Below are 25,878 nucleotides of genomic sequence, written 5' to 3'. Positions count from 1 at the left end.
AACAGGAGCACAATAGCAAACCTTTAGGATACACACCAGGCCACAGATCCTAAATGATAATATATCATAGTATATCCTGTGTTCTTTGTATGACTGGGCAGGGTCCAGCCTGTGAGTTTCTCTCTGTGTCGACGCTTGCCCACCGAACATGTAAGCGGGCAGTTGCAGTTCAAAGTTGAGCTCACCTCCACTGGGCCGGATGGTAAATCTGCTGTTCTGCTCTGTTTAAATACCCATTACTACACAATGTATTTTCTTTAAATGTGTTTTCATCCATGTGCAACCTGTTCTGCCTGCAGGTGCCTCTCCTGATTCTATCATTGGCATTTCATCCTTGAATGGAGCTCCAGGGACTCCATCTGATGATGAGGACTTGCCCCACCACCTTCCAGGTGTCGTCTCTGCTGGCCCCTCCCCTACTGGTTCTCAGGGTTCCCAAGGCATGTGGGAAGGCGGAGCCACAGCCTTCCCAGAGAAAGATCTGTCTCTTGTCGGAGCAGAGGGCGGATTTGTGGAACCTGAAAGCCTTTCCAGTCATGAAATGCTGCAGAGGTCACTCAGTGAGGGCCTGGATGCTATTGAGGCCCCTAAAGGCCCTGGTGAAAGACCTCTGGGTGCTGCCTCACCCAAATTACGCTCTAGTTTCCCCACGCACACAAGGCTCAGTGCCATGTTACACATCGATTCAGATGAAGATGAGGAGAGGTCCGGAGCCAATGACATCACTCCGGTGCCATTATCACCTCTGCTAATGAACGGAGTACCTCCAGACGTCAGCGGTCCTGATGAAGACGACCTGTTTCCTGAGCTTCAGCAAGAGCCTAAGCAGCTGGAGCACTCAGCGCTGGAGGAGGAGCCCGAGGGTGCATTTGCTGTGATAGAAGACATTCCTCCTGGTGCAGAAATGGCCCCGGAGGGAGAGCCAGGTGTGGACCTGGAGGATGTTCTAGAGCCAGATGTTTTCCTTGAAGTGGAGGAGGCTCCATTCACAGACGCCCATAATGTTTTGCCAGAGGGTGGGCAGGTACCTGAACAAGGAAGGGGGCCTGTGGAGGACCCTTCATCAGAGATCGACACTTGCTCTATGGCAACAGCCCCCCAGACAGCCTTCTCATCATCAGAGAGCTGTCCAGTCACATTGACCACTGCTGTGGTGAGTTCATTCTTTATATGGGATCTAGATTTAAAATCTGTTTACAGCAATTACATGTGCAATACTACAAATGTCCCCAGAGACTGTGAATAATAACATTTTTTTTATTTATTGATTAAATAGTTAATGTATAACTACTATTTTTTTATTTATTGATTAAATAGTTCATCTATAAAATGTCAGAAAATTGTTTAAAATGTAAATGTCAGTACTTGAAATGACGTCTTGAAATTGCTAGTTTAGTCCTAATTACAGCACAAGGACTGAAAGAGATTCAATTGACAATGATGAAAAACAGAACAGCGACAAATTGCATTATGATTGTTTGCTGCTTTTAGGTATGTTTAATACATAATTTATCCTCCCAGCAAATTAACCAATGTCTGAAAAGAAACTTCAGACGCAGTTTTCAGACAGAGCAATGTTTAACACATTTTAATAGTTCTGTTTACAGTTTATTCTTCATCTCTGACAAATGTATATAATGATTTTCTTTCCATGTCCTTCATTTCATTTTTTTCTCCTCATTTTTAAAAACAGTATGCTAAATTGTACATCACATTGATGTATGCATGGTATCGGTCTTCACTGTCTTCTAATCGGTAGAGTAGCATAGGAAAAATTTACTTTTAGATGTGAGCCTTACTGCATGAGTGCTTGTGCACATGCATCTTTGTGTGCATGCACATTGCAATCAAAGCAGCTCTGGAATGCTATGAGTGGTCAGGAGTCTTTAAATTTGGTCGTGATTTCACGCAAACAGATCTCAATATCAACTTCTAGTTCCCCTTGAACCATAGTAGCAATTTGAATTCTTGAAAATCAGCACATTTTGTCCTATTAGTCCAATGACAAGTATGATTCAGTAAACCTGAATCACCAGGAATGATCATTCTTATTCCAGCATATGATTGGCTTACATTTTAGCCCCAGATTAAATGTTATATTTTACAAATTTGTCATTTAACTTATTGATCATTCCCCGTTCACGAGTGGAAATGTGTTAAGTTGTAGTTTAGCATTGTTTTGAAATATTAAAACTATACTATACTAGTCAACTTTTTTGTCATGTGTATTGTGTAGAATCTGTTTCACATTTGATTACTCAATGGTATGTCTGCACTGTGGTCATGTATTCTAAGAATATTTGTTTTCAAAGTTTTGACTGAGTGTCAGCCACAGTTGGCTCTGCTGTGCCTGCGTTAGTGTCTTCACAACACACTCACTGTGCTGAGCAGCAGTATCCACCTTCAGCTGTTCATGTATGTCTTGTGGGTCTGGACAGTATAGAATTTTCATTAAAGGACGCAGCACTGCAGTACTCAACTACAGCCCCTCATCCTACTTTTGGGTGATAAATACGTAGTGTCAGGGAGTAAATTAGTTGGAAATAATTTTGCCTTTTGTGTGACTTGTTTTGTTTTAGTAATGATTTTCTCAGAACAGCGGATGAGTGGGAACCAGTGATCTGTATCCGCTTTTCACTGAATCTTTTTCACAAGCATGCCGTGATGGGTACTAGCTGTCACGCCTACGCACCAATGCATATTTGAATAAAGTCAAACTTTCTTTTGTTGCCTTAGTGATTTAGCAATGATGCCGCATGTTGTGAGCTGCCACTGAGATTGACTAATTTACTGATATTTTGTAGCAGTAGGCGTGGATGCCTTACATATCCATATACTGTATATTTAGCTCAGTAAATTCAGCTGGGATTTTGGCATCATCCACCGTAATTAAATTAAATAACATTGTGTCAGTCAGATGCTAACTAAGTGCCATTGTAGAATGAATATTATTTTGCCATTGTCCTAATTCTTTTGTTTGGTGTATTTTGTAGGAACCAGAAGAGGGAGCGGAGACGGCCATAGATCCAGGGGGAGACGTAGAGTCCGCCACCCCACTAACCAATCAGGCTGTAGATGATGAAGGGGGTGGGCAAGCTGCTCCCGCTGAGGTCGAAGGACAAGCTCCACCAGCTAGTGAGCAAGAGGAAGCTGAGGAGATCAGTATTAGGAGGTTGAGCCTGCAGGCTGCAGGGGGCGTGGCTGATGACCAGGAAGGGGAGGAGAGAAAGCCAAGTGAGGAGGCGGGGTCAGCGGATTCAGAGCAGGTTACCACAGAAACAGACGGAGAGGAAGGTATTCAGCTTTGAACAAATCTCAAATGCATCTCTAAATTCGCTCACGTCAGTTTGGGTGTATATTACAGCCAATAAGGGTGTTGCTTAAACAGTTTAGCCAGTTAGTAGTGTTTGTCACACGACACTTCCACCTCATGCTTTTCTCTGTGTTCAGGTACCCATGTCAACGGCCACCCTGTACGCTCGCTTCCTTCTGTGCGTCACGACATCCATCGATACCAGCGTGTGGACGAGCCTCTACCTCCCAGTGAGTGTGTGTGTCTGCATGCACTGTATTGTTGGTTGATTGCTGTGGGTGTGTAGTAGTGTGTCTTTCTGTCCATGCGTCTGTTGGTCATCTGTGTTAAGCCTGACAAAACCCTTCAAAGACTGAAGCCAAGATTAACCCTAGAACACTCAAAGAATAACTTTATTGATGCAGTGATTCCTCATCTTGTATTTAAACACAGCCCAAAGATATAGTTAATATTATATCAACCTATGAATTCCTTTCTTGCCTCACTGGTGAGATGCTTAGGATGAGAATGTCAGTCAAGGTAATCTGGGTTGCTTTATCACTGATGAATGTAATGTTCGCGATTCCCAGAGGAATAATCTTACAGATTTTCAGATGTCCTGGCTTATTATTTTTTGGTTTTGTTTCTGGCGTCAGATATGTCAACCAATTTTTGATGAAATGTCATGTTTATATAGAAATGTATTTGAAGTATATATGCACATTTTGTATAGAAACCATACGATCAATTTGTGTTTAATGCATCTTGTGTGTTAGCATGTTAGCATGCAAGATGTTAAACATTATCAACATTATCCATGGTAGACATTGCAGTACAGTACAAACTATATACAGTGTATTCCATATACTAACATTTATAGAACATATTTTTGTAATAAATATTTAACTCATAGTTCTGGTTCAGATAATTAATACATTTTGATCAGAAAAATCGATGTATGAGAGTAATGCTACAGTTTGTTGTCAAGAAGTGGAGTTGAACAAAAGTGAACTTTGACATGCAAATCTGTTGGAGCTGACTGGAAATTGAAGCAAAGCAGAAAACATACTTTAATGTGTCCATTGTACTGGATTCATTGAAAGTAAACGGAAGAAAACAAAAAATTTGTTTTAAAATGTCTTATACCAGACTACGACTTCAGATCTTCAAGTGTGTTAGTTAATTCTTGGGGCACTTCAACATTTATTTTTACAGTTGTAAACATTAAACATTAAACACCTACTTTGTGTCCATTGTTAACTGCCTCTCAGACTGGGAGGCTCGGATTGACAGCCATGGGAGGATCTTCTTTGTGGACCACGTGAACAGGACCACCACGTGGCAGCGTCCCACCGGACCTCCTGCCCCGCAAGGCCTGACACGCTCCAACTCCATTCAGCAGATGGAGCAGCTCAACCGCAGGTGGATGGAAAGAAAAAAAAGAGTCATTATGACTGCAATAGTCCAGATTTCTTAGGAGTGAGCAGTTAGCGCCAATATATGTACCTATGTGTTTATTATGGGAATAAAACAGGAGCCAACATCATCAGTAGTGGCTTTTAATGCACAAGGGGGGCAAAACAAAACTTGGTACTAACAAAATTGTGTTCTCAGAGGTGTTGTTGTTGTTTTGTTGTTTGTTTACTTTTTTAGTTGTGTTTTCTCATGTATTCTGTTATGTATGCTTATCTTATTGTGTGTATTCTTTTTCTATTAGGGCTAAACAATTAATCGATAATAATTGCACAACACGATTTGAAACAATTCAATTAACACATCACAAAGCTGCAATTTAGAATATCCATGAAACAGCACGTCTGACCCATAATTTTAGCTGTTGTGTCAGCGGTTTTACAAATTCATGTCATCCTTGTGTGACCATTCATGGCAATACATAGTTACATGTTACAATCAGTTCCAAATTACTTTACTGAAGCATGATGATAATCAAATTGAAATTGCGCAATTCGCAAATTCACAAATTGTTCAGCCCTAGTTTGTTTCTTTTCACCTTTGGATTTTTGAACAAATAAACCTTGGGTGCACAAAGGTATCCAAAGTCACTCAGAAGTGCGTCTGAATGGTTCTCTCTTTGTTGAAAAGGTTTCAAATTTTACAATTTTCTTAGATTTTCATAGAGTAGTTCCAAACATTCCAAGACCATATTTTTGGTGAGCTAGTGAGCTATTCTTTAACTTTCACCTTTTCTCCTAGATACCAGAGCATCAGGAGGACCATAACCAACACTGATCGCTCAGAGGAAAGCTCAGTTGACCTGCTTCCTGAACCAGAAGGTGAACTGATGCCTCACTCCATTTCCGGTTAGTTTGTGTCCATTATTAATTGCCTCTCAGACTGGGAGGCTCGGATTGATATATATATATATATATATATATATATATATATATATATATATATATATATATATATATATATATATATATCAGTTTTCATCAGTTTTCACACTCAAGGCTCACAATAGCATTTTAAAAGATTAATCTTGACTCTTATATATATATATATATATATATATATATATATATATATATATATATATATATATATATATATATATATATATATATATATATATATATATATATATATATATATATATAAGAGTCAAGATTAATCTTTTAAAATGCTATTGTGAGCCTTGAGTGTGAAAACTGATGAAAACTGATATATATATATATATATATATATATATATATATATATATATATATATATATATATATATATATATATATATATATATATATATATATATATATATATATATATATATATATATATATATATATATATATATATATATATATATAAGAGTCAAGATTAATCTTTTAAAATGCTATTGTGAGCCTTGAGTGTGAAAACTGATGCAAAGATTTTATAACAGTAATATTCTGTACAGATGCTTCCTTTTGCATCACTTGAATTGCAAAATTCTAGACTTAATTTTAAAACTCTTCAGATTGGCAGTTATGTGACTTTTTAACACAAGTTTCGTACAACAACCTGAGATGGTTCTTGTTTTCATGGTATAAGCTGCTTTGGTTTGTGTCTCCCTGTGTCAAGCTTTGACTTATATGTGCCAAATCTATTGCAGACTACAGACGAGACAGTGCAGTCGCTCACTCCAGTGGTCGCTCACGCCTCTCCCTGCTGCTCCAGTCGCCAAGCGCCAAGTTCCTGTGCAGCCCTGACTTCTTCACCGTGCTGCATTCTAACCCTGTCAGTCTAACGTGCCTCTAACAAAAACACATTTTAAGTTCCTCACAGAACCAGTTCTATTTAACAAATGTCACGTTGAGCTCTTAAGATGTTGGTCAGAATAAACTACAATTTTAAAGCATCAGTTCATCTTAATTAAAAAGTTTGATTAGCTCCAGCCGTACCTGACCTTCCAGAGAGATTTGGTTTAGTAGAGGACAGGTTTTAGAAGTTAACCCCTAAGAACTTTTAGTTAACACCAGGGCAGGTCACAAAATATAAATATATATTTTTATTTGTTTGTTTTTTTTAGACCAAGCAATTATTTCATTCATTACTTTGACCTTTATTTAACTTTGAGTACATTAAAGTATGAAGGCCTCATCTACAATGTAGCCAAGTAAGTAAATAAGAAGCATAATTATTATGCACTTGAATTCAACAGAAATGTTTATATTGTTCTTTAATTTAGTAATTTAACAGAAAATAAATGAATCTGTAATCTGTTGACTGCACATATTGTTATATACAGATTTTCAAATGGAAATGTGAGAAGTTAAAAGATGGCTCAAAAATACCAAAGTTTAAAATCAGGCACTTTGCATGAAGTGCCTTTGGAGTTCTGTTTACCTTCAGTGCTGCTCATTCCAGCACATTGTGTGCACCTTTGAGTAGCAGCTCATGTGTTGAATGTATTTCCTTCCTTGTATGCCTTCCAGAGACCTGCTCAGAAAAACAGCTGCATAATGCTTCTAGAGATGTAAAACTCCACATAATAATTGGATAATGTTCATTTTGTCGTTTCTTATTATAGGATAGCGTTACTTTTAAACCGACAAAACCATACTTTCTTACTGAATTGTCGGTTTAAAAGTAACGCTCTCCTATAAAACTCCACAGCACACTTTTATGTTTTCTAGCATAATTCTAACACATCTTAGAGCATGCAATGCTAAAATCAATAATAAAATAATAACCAATTACAAAATCAAACTCTTGTTTTCCATCCATGGACTGAAATTGAGCCCAAAGCTGTTTCTCTCATCTGTCTCCTGTCTCTTTCTGATCACCTCGCCTCTCTGCCCTCTTTGCTCAGAGTGCCTACCGCATGTTTACGAGCAACACCTGCCTGAAGCACATGATCAGTAAGGTGCGTCGAGATGCTCATTACTTTGAGCGCTACCAGCACAACCGCGACCTCGTCACCTTCCTCAACATGTTCTCCAACAAGCAGCTGGAGCTTCCCCGGGGCTGGGAGATGAAGCACGACCATACTGGGAAGGTGTGTGTGACTCTGGACACAGGATAACCCAAACCCTTAAGGTCACTCGTTTCCAGTGATTGTAATCTCCCTTCAGTTGTCCAGTAATCTTTTAGTGCTGCTTGTTTATAGTCCATAATTCCATTGTACTGCATGCAAAGGTTTTTGATGAATGACTATTGATATGTACATCTCACTCCTTAGCCCTTCTTTGTGGATCACAACTGTCGCTCCACGACCTTCATTGACCCTCGGCTGCCCCTCCAGAGTTCTCGCTCCACCGGGCTGCTGGCCCATCGCCAGCATCTGAGCCGCCAGCGCAGCCACAGTGCTGGGGAGGTGAGAGACTAATCCCCGCTGCAGCACTTGTCACCAGCAGTCAACTTAAAGCTCACACAGAATTACAGCTCACACAGACACTACAGTGTTGATAGAGACCCGTTTCATGGAGGAAAATGCTTCGTGAGTTTCTGAATTGTGGGCAGAGCCAGTGGTTTTGTGGTGAAGCCATCAAAGATGATGTCAGAATATGCAAAAGTCGTGCAGCAGTAGTGAGTTATTTGTTTTACACTCAGCATTCTTTCTATGTTTGGATACCACAGGAGCAAAAGCAACAGAAAGAAAATCCAGTGGCCTTCATGCTAGATATCCACTGTATCATGTGAATGACTGAAGTTCGTTGTAGACATGTCAAATAATTATTAGTTGTTATGTTAATATGGACAGGGATGACCCAGACCTTTGACTGGTAATTGCTTCTGGCTTGTTTGCATCCATATCTTCCAAATCATTTAAAGGTCCTATATAAAGAACTGATGAGCATCACTAAATCATTGTCATACTAGTGATACATTAGTACTTCTCACCACAAACACCAGTAATAACAATAGATGGGTTTTTTGTTTGTTTTTTTTACCTATCATAGTTTTTGAGCAACTTTGTCTCTGTTATATTTTGCCTCTTTTTGACTGCAATATAAAGTCCTGCACCTTTATGGAAACAATACAACTATGACTAGAAATAGAGAAAAAACAATGTCTTCTTTGCAATATAACAAAGTAAAGAAAAATTTTTAAAAAATGATTTTTTGTTTTACAAACATTTTTAAATCTGAAATCAATGTCTCCAAGTGCCTGCAGGTGTTGCCATTAATGAAAGAAAATGGTGACTCTAGATGGAGTAGATATTTTATTGCATACATTTTCCTACTTTTACAAACTAGGAATTTTACACTCACACAATACACATTAATTCTAAAAAGATATTTCAACTTGCAGAATATATCTTGCTGACAACTTGCCCCTCTCCATGCCATTTTTATTTCTGATCTTGTATGTTTTATTTCCCTCAGTCTCGCTTATTTGTGTCCATACTTCTCTTCACTCTGCTCTGATTAAACACAACCTGCAGTTCAGCCAAATAATGACAGACTTTTTGTCACGACTGTTACAGTATGTACAAAAGCTGAGTCAGTCATGGTTTGTCAGTGTCACCAAGGGGCACTGAATTTTTTGGTTTCATATAGAATCTGGTGCAAACTTTTTCTGTTTTTGGCCAATTTTTAATTGAGACATGTAGAATAAAGTGATTTTTATGAAATACCACAACGGTAGGCTTACATTTGGTTAACTTTTCTAACAGAACTAAACGTCTTACATGGTTCCTTCAAGGATTGTGGGGTAGTTGAAAATCTACCAATTCTTTCAGTTTTCACAGTTTCGGGCTCTGATAAATGATCTCATTTTGGTGATTAAAGATAACGTGTTTATAACCTGCTGACAGGTTTTGAGGTTCAGAGGAGTAATCGTGACAACTGGGCAGAGCTGGGGTTGGTCTCAGAACTAGGATGCGACCTGAACTGTAGTGCTTCCTTTTGTCACAGGTGGTAGATGACTCTCGCCAAACGAACCCGCCTGTTATGCCCCGCCCCTCCAGCACCTTTAGCGGCTCCAGTCGAAGTCAGTACCACGACGTGGTGCCTGTGGGTAAGTCAGACTGGATGAAATGCAAACATCCATAGATACACACACAAAAAAAGCAAAAACACACAAGACACACATCCTTGATCTTCTTATCTTTATCCTCCAGCCTACAATGACAAGATAGTGGCGTTTCTACGGCAACCCAACATCTTTGAGATACTGCAGGAAAGGCAACCTGAGCTTGCAAGGAACCACTCGCTTAAGTATGTATCTCTTCCTCTCTTTTATTGTTTTCTCTCTTTCATTGCTTCCCTTTCCCTCTCTTTTCCTCTGTGGCCTTGATCGCATCCAACACCTCCATTATCATCCTCATCAGTCATCCTGAACACATGGTTAACCTTTAGTCCTGATGGATAGTGTCTGTTTAGCCCCTGACATGTGTGTGTGTGTGTTTGCAGGGAGAAGGTGCAGTTTATTCGCAGTGAGGGAGTCAATGGGCTGGCTCGTCTCTCTAGTGACGCTGACCTCGTCATGCTGCTGAGGTGAGTTGGGCAGCAGTGTGGTTGTGAGAGGGTACAGAGGCTGTTGGTCAGAATGATTACCAATTATATTATATACTTCTTCCAAATTGGTAAATCGTGTCAACTTTTTAAATATTTCCATTTTATTCAGTATATTTATGCTCATGTACACGTGGTAATTTAAGCATAAGTAGCATTTACAGTTATGACTACCTGCTGAGTCATGCCACATGTCTTTAGTCTCTGTACCAGCTGCCTTTTCAGCCAGCCCTACTTTGTTTTTACCTAAGCACCAGCAATATTGCTCTTCTATTATGCCTCACCCTTACGTATGTGAATGTATGTGTGTGAGGCATGATGTCTAATTCCATCGTACCCATCTCTGCTAATGCTATACTGCTGTAAAGTGTGTGGTTTCATATCAGTATTTCATGTGTGTGTTTCTGACTGTGCTCTGTGTGCTCTCCTCTCTCTCTCTCTCTCTCTCTCTCTCTCTCTTCTTCAGTTTATTTGAGGAGGAGGTGATGTCATATGTACCACCGTTACTCCACCCCGGTTACTGCATCTCCTCGCCTCAAAGCTCCCCTGGTAAGCCTCTGTCTCGCTCTGTCTGCATCGCACCCACTGCAACAGCTTTATTGGCATTATACACATTTCTTACCTTTATTAAGTCCTCTTGTTTTATTACAAAGACTTTATTAAAAGGTTTGGGTTCTGTGTCTCTTTGTAAATAAACTCTTTTCATATAGGACAGAATTTGATGTCACGCTAACCGAAAAAAAAAAAAAATTAATACCCTCTCATAAAACACGAATAAACTATTACAAGAAATCTGACTCGTATTCCTTCTTAACCCCCACATCTCCTTTTCTATCTATCTATCTATATATATATATATATATATATATATATATCAAGAATATCAAGAATATCAAGAATCTATATACAGTTTAAATAAAACAACGTTGAATAAAAGCAAATGATTAGAAATAATTATAGAGGGTTAGTGGTGTCCCTTCAGGATGTAATTGACACACTAACACACACACACACACACACACACACACACACACACACACACACACACACACACACACACACACACACACACACACACACACATTCTTGTCAGCTCACCTGTCACTGCTTTAAGGTCAGTGTTTTTGTCTGTATACGCTCCTCACCTCTCTGTGCTCAGCCTTCCTCTAGTCCTTAACCAGAACGCTGCCAAATGAAGAGATGGCCGTATTTTTCTCTCGACTCAATGAGCTCTAACTGTCTGATACAAAATAACAATCCAGGATTAGTCTGCATACACAACTTCTGTTTTTTTCTCCAGATTGAACATTCAAGCCTTACCAAATTTCCTCTCGGGATCATTCAATTTTCATTTTATTTCAGTTTCCCTTTATCTGTTTGTCTGTCTTTAAAAAATTCTACCTCCCCATTTTGCTTTAGTCTGTGTTGCCCTGAAGCCTTCTTTTTGACATTCACTGTACACTTTCCCATCCCCTTCCTTATATTCTATGTCTTTCTGTCGGCCTATCTGATTTTTTTTCTCATTTATATCTTAGGCACTCAGCGAGCTAATGCCCGCGCTCCTGCTCCCTATAAGCGAGATTTTGAGGCTAAACTGAGGAACTTCTATCGAAAGCTGGAGACAAAGGGTTATGGACAGGGACCTGGGAAAGTCAAGTAGGTTTGAACACCATGTAAAGTATTGTCTTAATAAGTGCTGAGCTACTAAACAGTATATGGCTATTTTGCTGTTCCAAAACCTATAATGGATCTGTTTATGGGTCAGAAGGACACAGCAGTGTGTGTTTGTAACAGACAAAGCATTGGGTAGCACAAGTAGTGATAACAGCCGTGACTGAATGAAAAAAGGCAGGATGAAGCCATAAATATTTTGTTTTTTATTTTTATTGTTCTCAAAACCATCAAGAAATTGATCCTAGCTACAGATGTTGGGTGAAGCCTGATATGTCTTATTCCTCTACCACAGGACTCCATTGTTGTGCAGAAACTATTAAAAACACATCAGTGAGCCTCTGCTTTGCGCTGTATGACATGTTCATTTATTACCGTGAATATATACTGTAGTTCATTTGACCCAATCCCTCAAACACATCCTGCTGTTGTAAATAGTCACCAGAGCACTAAATGTAAATTAATGTGCTGCTCAGAATACTCACCAATAAATACATTGTATCCTCTTGTTGATTAATGTTTGCTAAAAGCTCCAGTTTCCAGCTGCTTTGGGAAATTACTGAGCCTGTTTTTCAAAAAATGAAACTATATATTTGTGCTACTTTCATAGATTTAAATGTGAATGACCAGGCTTGGGCAAAGAGTCACATACAGATTAGGGAGGTCAGAAAGGGCTCAGATGGACTATCTCGTTAGGTTTGATCTTTTCATGGGCTTTATTGATGCTAGCCTTATCCTTTGATATCCAACTTTATCAGAGTCATTATTCATACTTAGTATTGACTTGTCTAGTGTTGACTGTCCAGCTTCACCAAGATCAACGGGATAAAGTTAGCAATATATCAGTTGTGTGTGGAACATCTACCAAATATTTTCTTTTGGCATTATTGTGACATTATTGTATTGACATTGTACAGTTGAAACTAAGCCATATAATACCATTATTATCATTACTAAACTAGAAGTATCAGGTGTAATATTTGATTAGACTGGATATTTTGTTTGTGTGTGTTCCCAGACTCATCATACGCAGAGACCACCTTTTGGAGGATGCCTTTAACCAGATCATGTGTTACTCCCGTAAAGACCTCCAAAGGAGTAAACTCTACGTCAGCTTTGTAGGCGAGGACGGGTGAGAAAAACACATTTCACTCCTATGTCATTTAAATATCAGGCCTTGGATAGAACTGGTATGAGATGTATGTATTTGCTTACTGTAATTAATCTGAGGGAGATCTGCTGAGTATTCATTCTTATTTTGAGCTTCAAAATGTATTATTTTGCACACATCTGAAGCCTTAGGCTGCCAGTAAATCCACAATGTTTGTGTGGATGAATATTTGTGACATCATCATGTAATATTGAATGCATTCTATAAATTTATATAAAAGATCTGAAAAATTCTAAAGTTAAGCTCAACTTAATTTAACTTGAATAGCTTTGTCAGTAGCTATAATTGTTTTTCAAGGTGCTATCATTGTGTCTGCTTGCATGAAAGGTCACCTCAAATATGAGCCTCATTTCACTTTTAAATTCTGTTGTGTAGACAGTCGACTTGATGTGATAACAGAGAAAATGTGTTTTAATGTATTTTTGGAAAACAGAAAAAAAAATGGATTGCCAAGCTAAATCATTTACAACTAAACAAAGGAGAAAGAGTTCCTCAGACCAACAGTGGTAATTAGTGATTGACTTTTATGTTCATTTGCTCATTCACACCTCTGTCTACTGATGGATCACCTTAAGGTGCTGCTGTCAACATGAGAGAATATTCACTGAGAAAGACTGAGGAGTTAGGTTGCCTAAAAAAATCACCAGACTAGTCCCTAGAGACTCTCTTAGAAATAGTCAATAAAAGAGTCTCAAATGTCACCAGATCGAAAAAAAAAAAACTGTTAAGCTTGAGATACATCCTTTTCTTATCAGTTCATTTATCATTTTATATCCTTTTCTTGTTTCAAATGCACAAAGGCTCAATGATTTTGGGGAAAGTACCTTCCAGTTTTATGTAGAATATAGTCCACACTTCTGCAAAATCCAATAAATACAGTATGAATTCCTTCTCTGTTCCCTCCTTGATTGCCATAGAACATCAGAATTTATACTGACTCAGACCATGATTTATATATATGGGATGTGTTTTGCAGGCTGGACTACAGTGGACCCTCCAGAGAGTTTTTCTTCCTGGTGTCTAGAGAATTGTTCAACCCGTACTACGGACTGTTTGAGTATTCAGCCAATGACACATATACTGTCCAGATCAGTCCCATGTCTGCGTTTGTAGACAACCATCATGAATGGTGAGGCTTCTGTCAATTCATGCACATCTGTCATTCTGTCTGTCTAGGTGTTTATATGTTTGTTGATTCTGCTGTACTAACTGTAAAAGTGTTGATTTTGTTTGCCCTGACTGCCGTGCGCTGATCTCAAAATGGAAGCAATTTGCAGGGTGCTGTGTGGAAATTTGGATCAGCAATCTTTGGCTGACCAGTCAGTTTTGCCTCAGTGTAAATGATTGGATAGATGGATGGATAACCACACCGAGGAACGGATGGGTCGACAACTAGACAGAAAAATGATCAGCACACTGTGAACTCAAATCTTCAGGAATCTGTTTGTCATGCTGGACAAAACCTAAGGCAGTTATTAAGCTGAAGACTGTCAAGTCATTACCTACCATATGTTCTTGTAGAGACAAAATGTCTGATGTTAGAGAGGTTTTAAAGACTGATAGGATAGAGAAGCATCTTTAAATTGGGAGGTGGATGCCTCATAACTTACGAAGCTACATGACTCCTCATCCTTCCTGCTGGATGGGCTCTGTACGGCAGACTTCTGTTCTCACTCTGTGCTTTGCTCTCAGAGTAAATCTTGGGGATTCTCATTTCTTGTCATTACCATGTCACCATCTGGTGCTTCCACAGTTGGGTAAATGAACTTCAAATTGTTCTTAAGCCTGCTAGATACTACATGAAATACACCATGAAACACTCACACACAAGCAGACTAACTTGCATGGGTTTTTTTCATGTACAGTAAAAAACTAAAATGTGTTTACTACTCTGTTAAGAAAGATTAAACCCACATCATCTGGTATTCAAAGAAGGGTATTTCCAACATTTGACCTAGGAAATGATTTGAAGGCATTGTTCAATCCAGTTCTGATGCCTGTATTTTCTATGTCGTGCCCAGGTTTCGCTTCAGTGGACGCATCCTGGGGCTGGCTCTTGTTCATCAGTACCTGCTGGATGCTTTCTTTACCCGTCCTTTCTACAAGGGGCTTCTTCGAATGTAAGTCCCTAAGTCTGCTTCCCCTGACTTCCTATTGTAAGTCAGCCTCCAGGGTACCCGCACTTCCACTCACATGCCCTTCACTAACCCAATAAGACCTTGCTGAGAAAGTGAATGTTTCAGTCAGATCCTCTCAGTCAGCAGCTGGCTGCAGTTTCTATCAGCAGGAGCAGCGCCCTTATTAATAGCTTAGTCCAAACAACCCAAAACCCTGCCAAATGTCTGCACTGAGAACAGATGTTGTAATAATAAGGTTTCTTAACCTCTCCAGCGACGGTGATCCTTTGTTGGCTTCATCATTATTGTGTCGACAAGCATTTAATAAACAAACAGAAATGTGTCTTGGCCAGTGTACTGCTGACTTGCAGGAAAATGTGTAGAAGATGATGCATAAGAGATTTATGAAAAAGACTTAACTCGCCTAATAAGCCTATTTTTTTAATCCTTCAGTGCAAGAAGGAATCCAAGTGATTGTTGACAGTGCATCCATGCTATTTATGATGCAGATTCACTCAGATATATAGAGATATATGCAAAAAAAGAGCTATAAGTAACACTGTCCTAGAACATGAATATAACGATACTATATTGCATACCTGGATCAAATTTGTAGCACCTACAATAAAGCTGCTTTACAGGGAGTAAAAAGCGAGCAGAACAGGCAGTGATCAAGGGTTAAAGGGTTATGAAGAGGAATGTTGGGAATGTTAGAGTCAAAGACCTGATGTTCAGAATGTACAGTTACCTTCACATAATAGGAGTTTACTATAAAAATGTTATGCCCTCAGTGTGTTTTGACTTCTGCTTTTATTTATTATCACTTTGTCCCTGTAAACATCTCAGCCCCTTCAAAACTGACATGGCTCATCTGAAGGGGTTTTTATATCGATACGTAATACATTTGAGCAAACCTATTGTCCAGCCTGCTGTCTTGTCCTGTTATACTTTGGGTAGTTAACCTTCAACCTCTCCTTACAATCAACCATGGTTTACGAATAGGGTGACCCATTAATACCTTGTTGACCCCTCTGTGACTCCTGCAAAACCTTCCATTCATGCAGTCCATGTGACCTGAGTGACCTGGAGTTCCTGGATGAAGAGTTTCACCAGAGTCTGCAGTGGATGAAGGACAACGACATCGAAGACATGCTGGACCTTACCTTCACTGTCAATGAGGAGGTCTTTGGACAGGTTTGTACGATTGAGTAAGATAAGTCGTCTTGCATTTGTTCAATTTGTGACAGCGTCTTGTTAGAAATAGATCTGCATATGAATTTCTTATACCCTGTCTGCCTGTGATGCTGCAGATTACAGAGAGAGAGCTGAAGCCAGGCGGGGCTGGTATCCCTGTCTCAGAGAAGAACAAAAAGGAGTATATTGAGCGAATGGTCAAGTGGCGTATAGAGAGAGGAGTGGCCCAGCAGACGGAGAGCCTGGTCCGAGGCTTCTATGAGGTACAGCACAATTGTACCGATGTTAGAAATCTTTAAGAATAGGATGTTCAAGTCTGTCTTCAGGTACCCACATGAATAGCTTTTGCTTGATCTAATCATCCCTGATGTCCACACTGGCTATTTAAAGAGACCTTCCTTATGTGCTTTTATTATATGTGATGTGGGACACAACTCGCAGTCTTTTCAGTTAAAATATACTAGAAAGTGATCTTTCAATCGTCATTTTGAACAGGGAAATGATAAGCAAACCAAACCTACTTCATATGATGCATGCAGTTATCTAAGTACTGTTTAAGGACAGATTTGAAAAACTGAATGTATTCTTTGTCAAAACTTTCAGTTTTCAGTAAGACTTCTTCTTCACAGCACATAATGACCGTAATATAATCTATGACAGGATGGTTTATCAATGCCGGTGACGTCGTGTGGCTGCGTCATTACATTAGCTTGCTGAAAATTCCTTCTTTTATTAGCAGTACAAACTCCAACTGACATCTGGCATTTGCAGCGGTGGATGATGGTGCTTTAAGCAATAAGCTGGTGTCACAATATATTTCAACCAGAAAGAATAAAAATGCTTGTGATCAAGCCAAAAGAGCAAATGACAAAGTAGCAGTGCACTTCAGTGAGCTACATTGTGACACATGAGCTCCTTACTAGATGTCTGTGGCATTTGCTTATTTAAACAAACTTACCTGTCAATGTGAAGATTAAACTGATTAATGAAAATAAATAGCATAGATTACTTAGAAGTACCTGCACCCTTCCATGTATGGTTGATGTAAATGTGTTCAGGCTCAAATGACAGCTAAACTAGTGGGTGCTTTCGTTGAAATATTAGTGAGAATGCATTCCAGCTTAACACTGTAGAAAGATTGATGTTGACATCTGATAGCCCACAGTCCTACATGCTGTGAAAGCGTGACAAAGTGAAAGAAGAGTGGACTGTAATCTGGACAGGTGTTTATATTCAGCTATTTCCTTATGTGTTTAAATAAATAGTACAACCCCAACTTCTACTTAAATCCTTTTCCTGGCAAGATGACAGAAAACCAGGCCTGTTACCTACCCTGGTATTCTAAACAAGTCAAATCCCATATTTACTGTAAACAGTCTAATGGAAAATTTCCACACAGTAATATGTCACTGTGTATCTCCATAACACTGATCTACTGTAACTGCACTGTTTCAATGCTGCAGAATTCCTCAAACAAGCTCATATATGTGGGAAGTCTGTGATAAATACATAGATTGTACTATGCGTTCATCTATTTCATTGGTTCCCATGTATGTGTCTGGGTTTGTTTGTTAGGTGGTGGATGTGCGACTGGTATCTGTGTTTGATGCCAGGGAGCTGGAGCTGGTTATTGCAGGCACTGCAGAGATCGACCTGGCAGACTGGAGGAACAACACAGAGTACAGAGGAGGTATGTGAAGCTCGACGGCAGCAGTGAGGCAAGAGAGCAGAGATGCAGATGAAAGTGTCTGTGGTGCACTGACAGCAATGTGATTAAATTAGCTAAGTTAAATGCATACACTTGCTGCTGTGATACATTCATTCACAACATGAAGCAAATGTGCAGCCACTAAACCTCTGCTTTGAGCAGTGGGGGATTAGATGCATTGCTCTAGACCACCTCCGTTCTTCCCTCTCATTTATTTTTTAGTGTGTCTCAACCAGTCCTGTGATTCAACCCAGCAATCTTCCTCATCTCTAGGGAGATACAAGAAAAAACAACGTACTACATGACGATGACTAACTTCATACTGACTTAGTCTAGCCATTAGCGCCCACTGGATGCAGCTGTTGGACTGACTTTACCATTTCAACCAAAGTGAAAGTATGAGCAGAACCTTTACAAACTGGGTCTCTTTGTGCCAGAACAGCTTACTTTTGTTTTTTTTCTTTGGAATATATTCAGTGACACTAACCCTGCACCTAATTTGTTACTAACTTTGCATTCTCATACGTGGCCGAAAACTATCATTTTATTTCTAAACACTAAATCACAGTACTATAGTAACCCCTTTTCAACCTGGATACTCACACTAAATTATTATTTTGCTCCCTGTGAAGCAGGAAGATGAATGTTAGGATTTTCTTTGAGCTGATACTTTTTTTCAGGAAAGAATAGAAACTTAATTTTCGTAGTGTGACCTGATGGCCTCATGGTTTGTACACATAACACCTGGATGAATCCCCAGTTAGACCTGCTGTTGGAGCTTTACTGCATGCCATTCCTCTTTTTGTCTGCCACTCTACCTCAACTGCAATTATCTAATAAAGGCAAAAGCAATGATCTTAAAAAAATAAAATTCAGTGGCTTGCTTGGCTTCCAGTAATTACAAATAGTTCAGGACATTCACAAAGCATGTGTTACCATGCTGTTCATAAAGAGCTGTAAAAACATGCACTAAAAATGTCAGCAAAACTACTTTAAACACTGATAAGAACCCAGCTGATGTGGAACAGATCGACATATTCTGAAATGTTTCCACATTTAAACTGTTACTGAGACATGATGCTTTGGCTCTAACACAACATGACAGATGCATTCAGTGGACATGAGGGGTAACTCTGCTCCAAAGTACAGAGATTTGTTGTTTCTGATGTACTTGTCAGGAAGAATTGAAACCCTTCAATGTATTTGTATTTAATTTCACAATCAAAACTACAGAATTAGTTTATTTAAGATCAGTTTATTCAAATTCAATTGTTTTTAATTAACCTAAAAATGCAAAACACATATTACTCCCTGAAATTATAGATTTTTTTTGAGTTACTTACTGCACCGTGAATAATGATTCTTTAGTTTAAGAAATAATTTCATTACTTATTTAACAATTGCATAAGACTTAATCGTAATGTACTTTGTAATGAGTTGAAAACTTTTGGCATTAATGTTGTTTAATGGTTGCAGTACAGAATTTGTACAGTACAAGGATGCAAGCGCCAGTGTACAAAGCATTTGTAAGAGATCACATTAAAAGGCTCTTTAAGGGTCTGGCCAATAGATTTGAAAAGCCGCCAGCGGCTGGAAGACAAGAGAACTCAATCTGACAATCGGCCATGACTCAGTGTCAGGCTCTTTTAATAGAGGAATCCACTGAGACTGACAAAACTGCTCCATCCATTAAACATTAAACAGCAGCGCCCGTTCAAAAATCACCGTGGAGGAAGAGTGGGGTGTGAGGTGGAAGGGAGAAGAGAGGGACAGGGATGGAGACCTTATTGGTTATTCATCTGATTCATGCACCATCATCATCTATCTCCCTTCAGGTTACCATGACAACCACATAGTGATCCGCTGGTTCTGGGCAGCTGTGGAGAGATTCAACAATGAGCAGAGGCTGAGGCTGTTGCAGGTAGGGCACATGGGTGACCACATGCACACAGGCTGCCCCCATGTGGAGGCTGGCTGCTGAGTCGTGTTTACTTCATTAGACCATAAAGGTCTAGCTTTTAGCTTGCATATATGCTGAAGACTGCAGGAAGAAGGTGTTATTTCAATCTTTCTTTGATGGAAATATACACTACCGTTCAAAAGTTTGGGGTCACCCAAGCAATTTCATGTTTTCCATGAAAATTCACACGTTTATTCATGTGCTAATTGCACAAGGGTTTTCTAGTGATCATCAGTTTGCCTTTCAACAGGATTAACTAACGCAATGTAGCATTAGAACACAGGAGTGATGGTTGCTGGAAATGTTCCTCTGTACCTCTATGTAGATATTCCATAAAAAACAATGTCTAGACTGTATTTCTGATTCGTTTAATGTTGTCTTCATTAAAATATAATGACATTTCAAAGTGATCTCAAACTTTTGAATGGTAGTGTATAGTACAATTAGCATCCAGAAGTTAGAGACTACATGTTTTAGTTGTAGCGCATAAATAATGACAATGTTTTAGAGGCTTTCAAACTTTTCCTGACTTTTCTGGGCCTCCTCTCACTAGTTTGTTACAGGTACCTCCAGTATTCCCTATGAGGGATTTGCCTCTCTACGGGGTAGTAATGGACCCCGCAGGTTCTGTGTGGAGAAGTGGGGAAAAATCACCTCCTTACCCAGGTAACATCTGATGGGATAACTACGAAGGAGGGCTGCACAGTGTCATTTTAGCATCAACATTGCATCACTTACATTGCAGGAAATGTAATGTGAAGTAGGCAAATTAACTCAAACCCATCTATAAGAGATCTAGTCTACAAGAGCATTTTGTCTGAACATAATTTACTCCAGTTTAATAGTTTTTGAAACAACTGTTTTCTGTTTTTACTTTATTTCTAAAACAGAGTTTGGTGATATGCAGGCTTCACATGTTTATGGTAGAATGAACGAGGAACAGGAGATTAAAAAGGAAAATTTGGTTGTGAAGAGAAATGCAAATAGCATCAATCGTAGAGCTGCACAACTAATGAAATATTGAAATCAGGATTTTCATTGAGTTATGTAAATGAACACCATGGACTGAGATGACCATGTGTCATTTTGATACAGATTTGTACATTAGCAGGAATGTAGTACAACATGGATATGAAAGCAGTGCTTTGTTTATTTAAATGTGAAAGTAAAATAAAATTATTTTGTTTCTAAAGTCAGTGGATGATAAGTAAGACAATCATGAGCTCAATATTACTCAAAAATAATCATTAATTAAATCAGTACCACGTATCTCTTTATGACAAGTGCAAAGGCAGATTCAAATGTGAATTTGAAAAAAAACATTGTTTCAATATATGAGAAAGGTTCCAAACAATTTGCTGTCGAAAAAGATCTCAACAGTAAAAAATTGTTTTTCAGTTTTTATAAATTATGTTTTCATTTTCTGTGCAGATGCACTCCCCTAAAAATGGTTCAAATCATTGTCGAAGAAGTTATTTCCAAATGCAGTATTTAAATAATCTGGTGAACATTTCATTATTGTTTCATATAGCAGTATAAACAAACACAAACCATTAGAGTGTCATGTTTTTTTTTTCAAATATAATGCACTGATTTCGTTCTGTGTCTCGTCTGTTGCAATTTTTGAAATTATTCCATATTCTTGCAGGATTAGTGGGTGTAATTACCTTTAAAGGTACAAATTAGGTTTAGATGGTTATGTTAATTAGTTATTATTTTTGCCTCTTATAAATACCATATACCAGCTCATTACAGCCATATTATTTAACTTGCTAGGAAAAGGGTTTCATGTTTTTTCTAAGTTGAATGAAACATTTCTTGTTTTAATATCGCTGAAGAGAGCCTTGTTTTTTGTTTTGTTTATTAAAGTGTAATATTTGTCTCACCTCCCTGTTGGAATACTTGCACAGTGTCTTACCAGAACTAATAAAGATGCATTATATCAGCAGAGCACTACTGGCCGAAAGGCACAAGTGATTAGTTTGACACATTTTTCTTTTTTTTATTTGATGATCTCACAGATGAGTCATCTCAACATACATCTAATAATCTTCTGGTTATTCCACAGGGCTCACACTTGCTTTAATCGTCTGGACCTTCCACCCTACCCCTCCTTCTCCATGCTCTATGAGAAGCTGGTAACTGCTGTGGAGGAAACAAGCACGTTTGGCTTGGAGTAGCCTCAAATCAGCTGACACCCAGGGTTAGCTCGGGAGAGACAACCATTTGGGAATCCGTGTTTCCCACTTTGGAGAGACAGAAAATCAAACTAATATCCTCAAAAGGCAACTAACCCCCCATGGATAACTGCTGTTTTTTTCCGACTGGCTTTACATCACTCAGCACGCAGGCTTCCTTCCGTTTCTCTGCCTTTTTCTTCTCACTTCGATCAAGTGAACACCTTCGGAAAGAAAGACGGAGAACCGAAAACTGGTTTGAAAAGCTGTACAGTACAATTTCTTGTTTTCATGGTAACCTTTGTTCACTCAGCCACATGTGTGCTTTATCTCTTTAGTTAATGGCCTTGGTTACTGGATTTCTAGCACCTCTCCTCCTCCTCCAACCTGCACCTCAGAGACAGCTGCTCAACCACTACGCTCCCTTTCCCTCTCTGGACCTCGAAACTGTGTCCGTCCCTCACTGGGGCTGCAGTGTTATAAACTATATTACACACACACATACACACCAATCACCTTTGCACAGACGCACACAAACGTGAAATGTTCTTTTTCTGTACATTACAAACCAGTGTTTCCCCTGATATTTTTATAAGCATGGAAAGATGTGACATTTTAGACATTTAACCGGATGTTGGCTGGTCCCCCCTGCCTGTTTATGGCAGACGTTACACTGGTTTGCTCAAATACGCACTGATAGACAAACACAAATCAATTATTCTAAGACTGAAAATGCACTTGTTTTCACGGTTTTGGTTCCTGAAAAAGCTGGACAACAAGTCACAAATCATCAGTGATGTAAACGGACAGCGTTAGTGACCCGTTGTGATAATGACGGTAGGTTCTGGTCGGGACTGTTACCTTCAATACAGCGACATCAGAGCTCATACATGAGCTCACAAGGTAAAGACACACCTGAGAAACAAACATCAGTCCTGTTTCTGCATATACACAACAAGGACAACCAGTGTTACACACAAGAACATGCATACAGTATTACAGCATTAGCCTTGCACCTGTGGGTGCACTTTCTTACAGTGTAACAGATGCACTCCCTCCAGTCCAACATACAAAACAAGTGACACACTTCAGTCAGATAGAAATGCAAGGTTCCTGTCTTTCAAACTGTTCCACACATTTTTTCATGAGCAATACATGCTCTTTCTCACATAGACAGATGACGCCCGCTCGTAAGTGTGACACACAATGTCCTTCTCGCTGATGTAATCGCCTCCCACCCGGTGAAAGTGATGAATGTAACAAATCAGTGACTGAATGTATAAACTTCAAGCAACTCTGCTCGGCCTCTGAGGACAGTCTCACACAAGCCGAAGACGAAACACAGGGGAGAGAGTTTGAAGTAGAGCGACAGGAAATAAAACATGACGGGTGCCTGAGGAATGAGGAGGCGCTTTACTTAATGTTGGCACCAGACTAGGCCTTGTTAACTGAGACGCAAGTGTCAGGGTGCAGTAGTAGGACTACTTTAGTGCCTCTTAAGTTTCCCTGACCATAAAGTGAAATTTGGTAAATTTCATTAGGGAAGTTCTTGACCAGATTCACATGTCTGACTAATCAAAGATGGTGAAAGTGTTGGAGCTGCAGTTTAAAAAAATATATATCAACACAAGGGGGCAATAAGGTGTTCTATCATTACTGTGGCACTCAAAGAAGCAGTGATTGTGTCCTTATTGAATGGTCTGGCCAGGTGTCATGATAATTTTATCAGGAACAAGCACTGGCCTTTAGGGCTGTGTGGATATTGTGCTTAAGAACTTGTGTGATAAAAATCCATGCCAGACAATAGTTTTGTCTTAAAGCATGTGATAAAACATTTCTCCTACTCTTAAGTGCACAACCTAAACTCTGAGGACCCTTTCACTTTGTCTCACACATGCTACACAAACACACATACACATACAAATACACACATGCTCATTTTCTATGGGGTGCATGCAAGATTACACTGTACAGTGTCCTGTTGGAGCTAGACCACAGGGGCTGGAATAGCGGTAGAGACTATCCCAGCCTCCCCCCTCCCAGCCCAATAATGCATGCAGGATCTTCCCTGGTCGGCTCTGTGAGTTGTGCCTGGCAGAAACTCCTAGGTGGCGTTGTGTTATAGCTCGATATTGCATGCTGAAATAGTGCAACACACTGTCCTTACTAGCTTTTTTGCATGAGGATATTGCTATCCATTCAGACAAAGGGGTGAGGGAGCTGGTTAAGTTGCGTCACTTCGGTTGTGGCGCTCTCTTGAGGCATGCGGCCTTATGCTTACCTGACACTGTCATACCTTGAGTGTTAAGCTCATGAGAACCAGGTGTAGTAAGTAGGTGCTTGAGGAATGGACAATGTGTGAATGCAGTAGTTTGTTTTCTCTATGACAGTGGAACGGCGAGTATCTTGGCAGCATGTTTCTAAAATGTTGTTACTTTCACATGTGCGTGTCTGCCTATCTTAGTAATAGGTCGATGGTTATGGTTCATGGCTCATGACCAAGTAATGAATCAATAGGGCTGTTTTGATTTCGTGAAACGTGAGAGCACATGTATGTGTACCATGTGTGCAGTCCTGTTTGTCTCTTTGTATATAAATGTATATGTATGTCTGTCCTGTTGTGTGTATAAATATATATTTTGCACCGAATGTACCAAAGGTTTGGGGCTTGCAAAGTCAACCATTAGGCCTGCTCTCTATTTCAGTCTAACAAACACATCCCACTTCTGGCATCTGCCAACTCCGTACAGAGCATCACCTCATGTTTGCTTGAGGGGCAGATTTGTGGCATGGGCAGCAACACTTCACGTTAGGATATACGTCACTTGGTCAGTTTGACATTCGCCGTAACGAGGCTTTTGTGGTGCAGAGGATTGGTAAGATTCTGCTTCACATCAGAATGAAGACAGCTGCACCTCTCGTTTTTCCTAATACATTTCTGACAGGACCCGGCTCCAGTTTTCAGAATTTCACTCTATGCAAAGCTCCTGTATGTGTGTCTCCATTTCACTCCAATGATTGTAATAAAAGAGAACAAATGGCAAATTTTGATTAATGATACACAATCCTTATTTGTCTTTTACAAGACTTGTGTACCAGTTGAGTGATGCACTAGCTTTAGAGCACATTATAAAACTAAAGTCAAGGTTCTAACCTTATCCAGTCAAATCTTAAAGAGAGTATAGGGAAAGGTGTATTTTTAAAAAATCCAATTATGAAACTAACTTTATACCTACTTTATGCATTTGTGATTGCATGATACTATGAGAAGTTGCAGTTTTTATGGTTTAGATGCTGAGGTCTGTGAAGCTTTTAGTGTGCTCCAAATACTTTGCCAGATGTTAATAAATTTACAAGTAAAACAAAAAGTCGTTGAAATGTTAGAAAAGGCAAACATGAATAAATATTCACTTTGAATTCAACTTTAGCTAAATTTTGAATATGAAAAAGTAAAAATCTTGACTTTTTACGTCAAGAATATGAGAAATCTAAGTCATAACAGTAAGATATAAAACTTAGGAATCATGGATACACTAAATCTAAATTTCAACTTTAAATGTATCCTGATTTGGATTTGCAGTCTGAAAAGTATGGCCCATAATTTTGATACAGAAAGACAAATATTTGACT

General features: G+C 39.2%; 1 protein-coding gene across 3 annotated transcripts in view; it reads left to right on the top strand.

The window, feature by feature from the left end:
* hecw2a (HECT, C2 and WW domain containing E3 ubiquitin protein ligase 2a) overlaps positions 1 to 25,299 on the top strand; it is a 48,727-nt gene extending 23,428 nt beyond the window's left edge. Inside the window, exons 8-30 of one of the 3 annotated variants that reach the window (XM_035944479.2) lie at positions 102 to 202; positions 300 to 1,153; positions 2,994 to 3,294; positions 3,451 to 3,543; positions 4,564 to 4,714; positions 5,507 to 5,586; positions 6,404 to 6,528; positions 7,604 to 7,789; positions 7,973 to 8,107; positions 9,633 to 9,753; positions 9,857 to 9,953; positions 10,149 to 10,232; positions 10,717 to 10,799; positions 11,786 to 11,906; positions 12,940 to 13,053; positions 14,069 to 14,221; positions 15,114 to 15,212; positions 16,274 to 16,403; positions 16,520 to 16,666; positions 17,979 to 18,093; positions 19,947 to 20,032; positions 20,625 to 20,737; positions 22,140 to 25,299. In XM_035944479.2, the coding sequence (XP_035800372.2) occupies positions 102 to 202; positions 300 to 1,153; positions 2,994 to 3,294; positions 3,451 to 3,543; positions 4,564 to 4,714; positions 5,507 to 5,586; positions 6,404 to 6,528; positions 7,604 to 7,789; positions 7,973 to 8,107; positions 9,633 to 9,753; positions 9,857 to 9,953; positions 10,149 to 10,232; positions 10,717 to 10,799; positions 11,786 to 11,906; positions 12,940 to 13,053; positions 14,069 to 14,221; positions 15,114 to 15,212; positions 16,274 to 16,403; positions 16,520 to 16,666; positions 17,979 to 18,093; positions 19,947 to 20,032; positions 20,625 to 20,737; positions 22,140 to 22,251 (3,601 nt within the window). In that variant the 3' untranslated portion in view covers positions 22,252 to 25,299. Of the gene's footprint in view, positions 1 to 101; positions 203 to 299; positions 1,154 to 2,993; positions 3,295 to 3,450; positions 3,544 to 4,563; positions 4,715 to 5,506; positions 5,614 to 6,403; positions 6,529 to 7,603; positions 7,790 to 7,972; positions 8,108 to 9,632; positions 9,754 to 9,856; positions 9,954 to 10,148; positions 10,233 to 10,716; positions 10,800 to 11,785; positions 11,907 to 12,939; positions 13,054 to 14,068; positions 14,222 to 15,113; positions 15,213 to 16,273; positions 16,404 to 16,519; positions 16,667 to 17,978; positions 18,094 to 19,946; positions 20,033 to 20,624; positions 20,738 to 22,139 lie in introns of all 3 variants that reach the window. The other 2 variants (XM_035944478.2, XM_023262331.3) reach the window with 2 other exon arrangements.
* The last annotated feature ends 579 nt before the right edge of the window (positions 25,300 to 25,878 follow it).

Source organism: Amphiprion ocellaris, chromosome 11 (assembly GCF_022539595.1).
Source record: "Amphiprion ocellaris isolate individual 3 ecotype Okinawa chromosome 11, ASM2253959v1, whole genome shotgun sequence".
In the NCBI taxonomy this organism is placed as follows: Eukaryota; Metazoa; Chordata; class Actinopteri; family Pomacentridae; genus Amphiprion; species Amphiprion ocellaris.
Note: the sequence above shows the minus strand (reverse complement) of the source record. Positions and strands in the feature narration are given on the sequence as shown.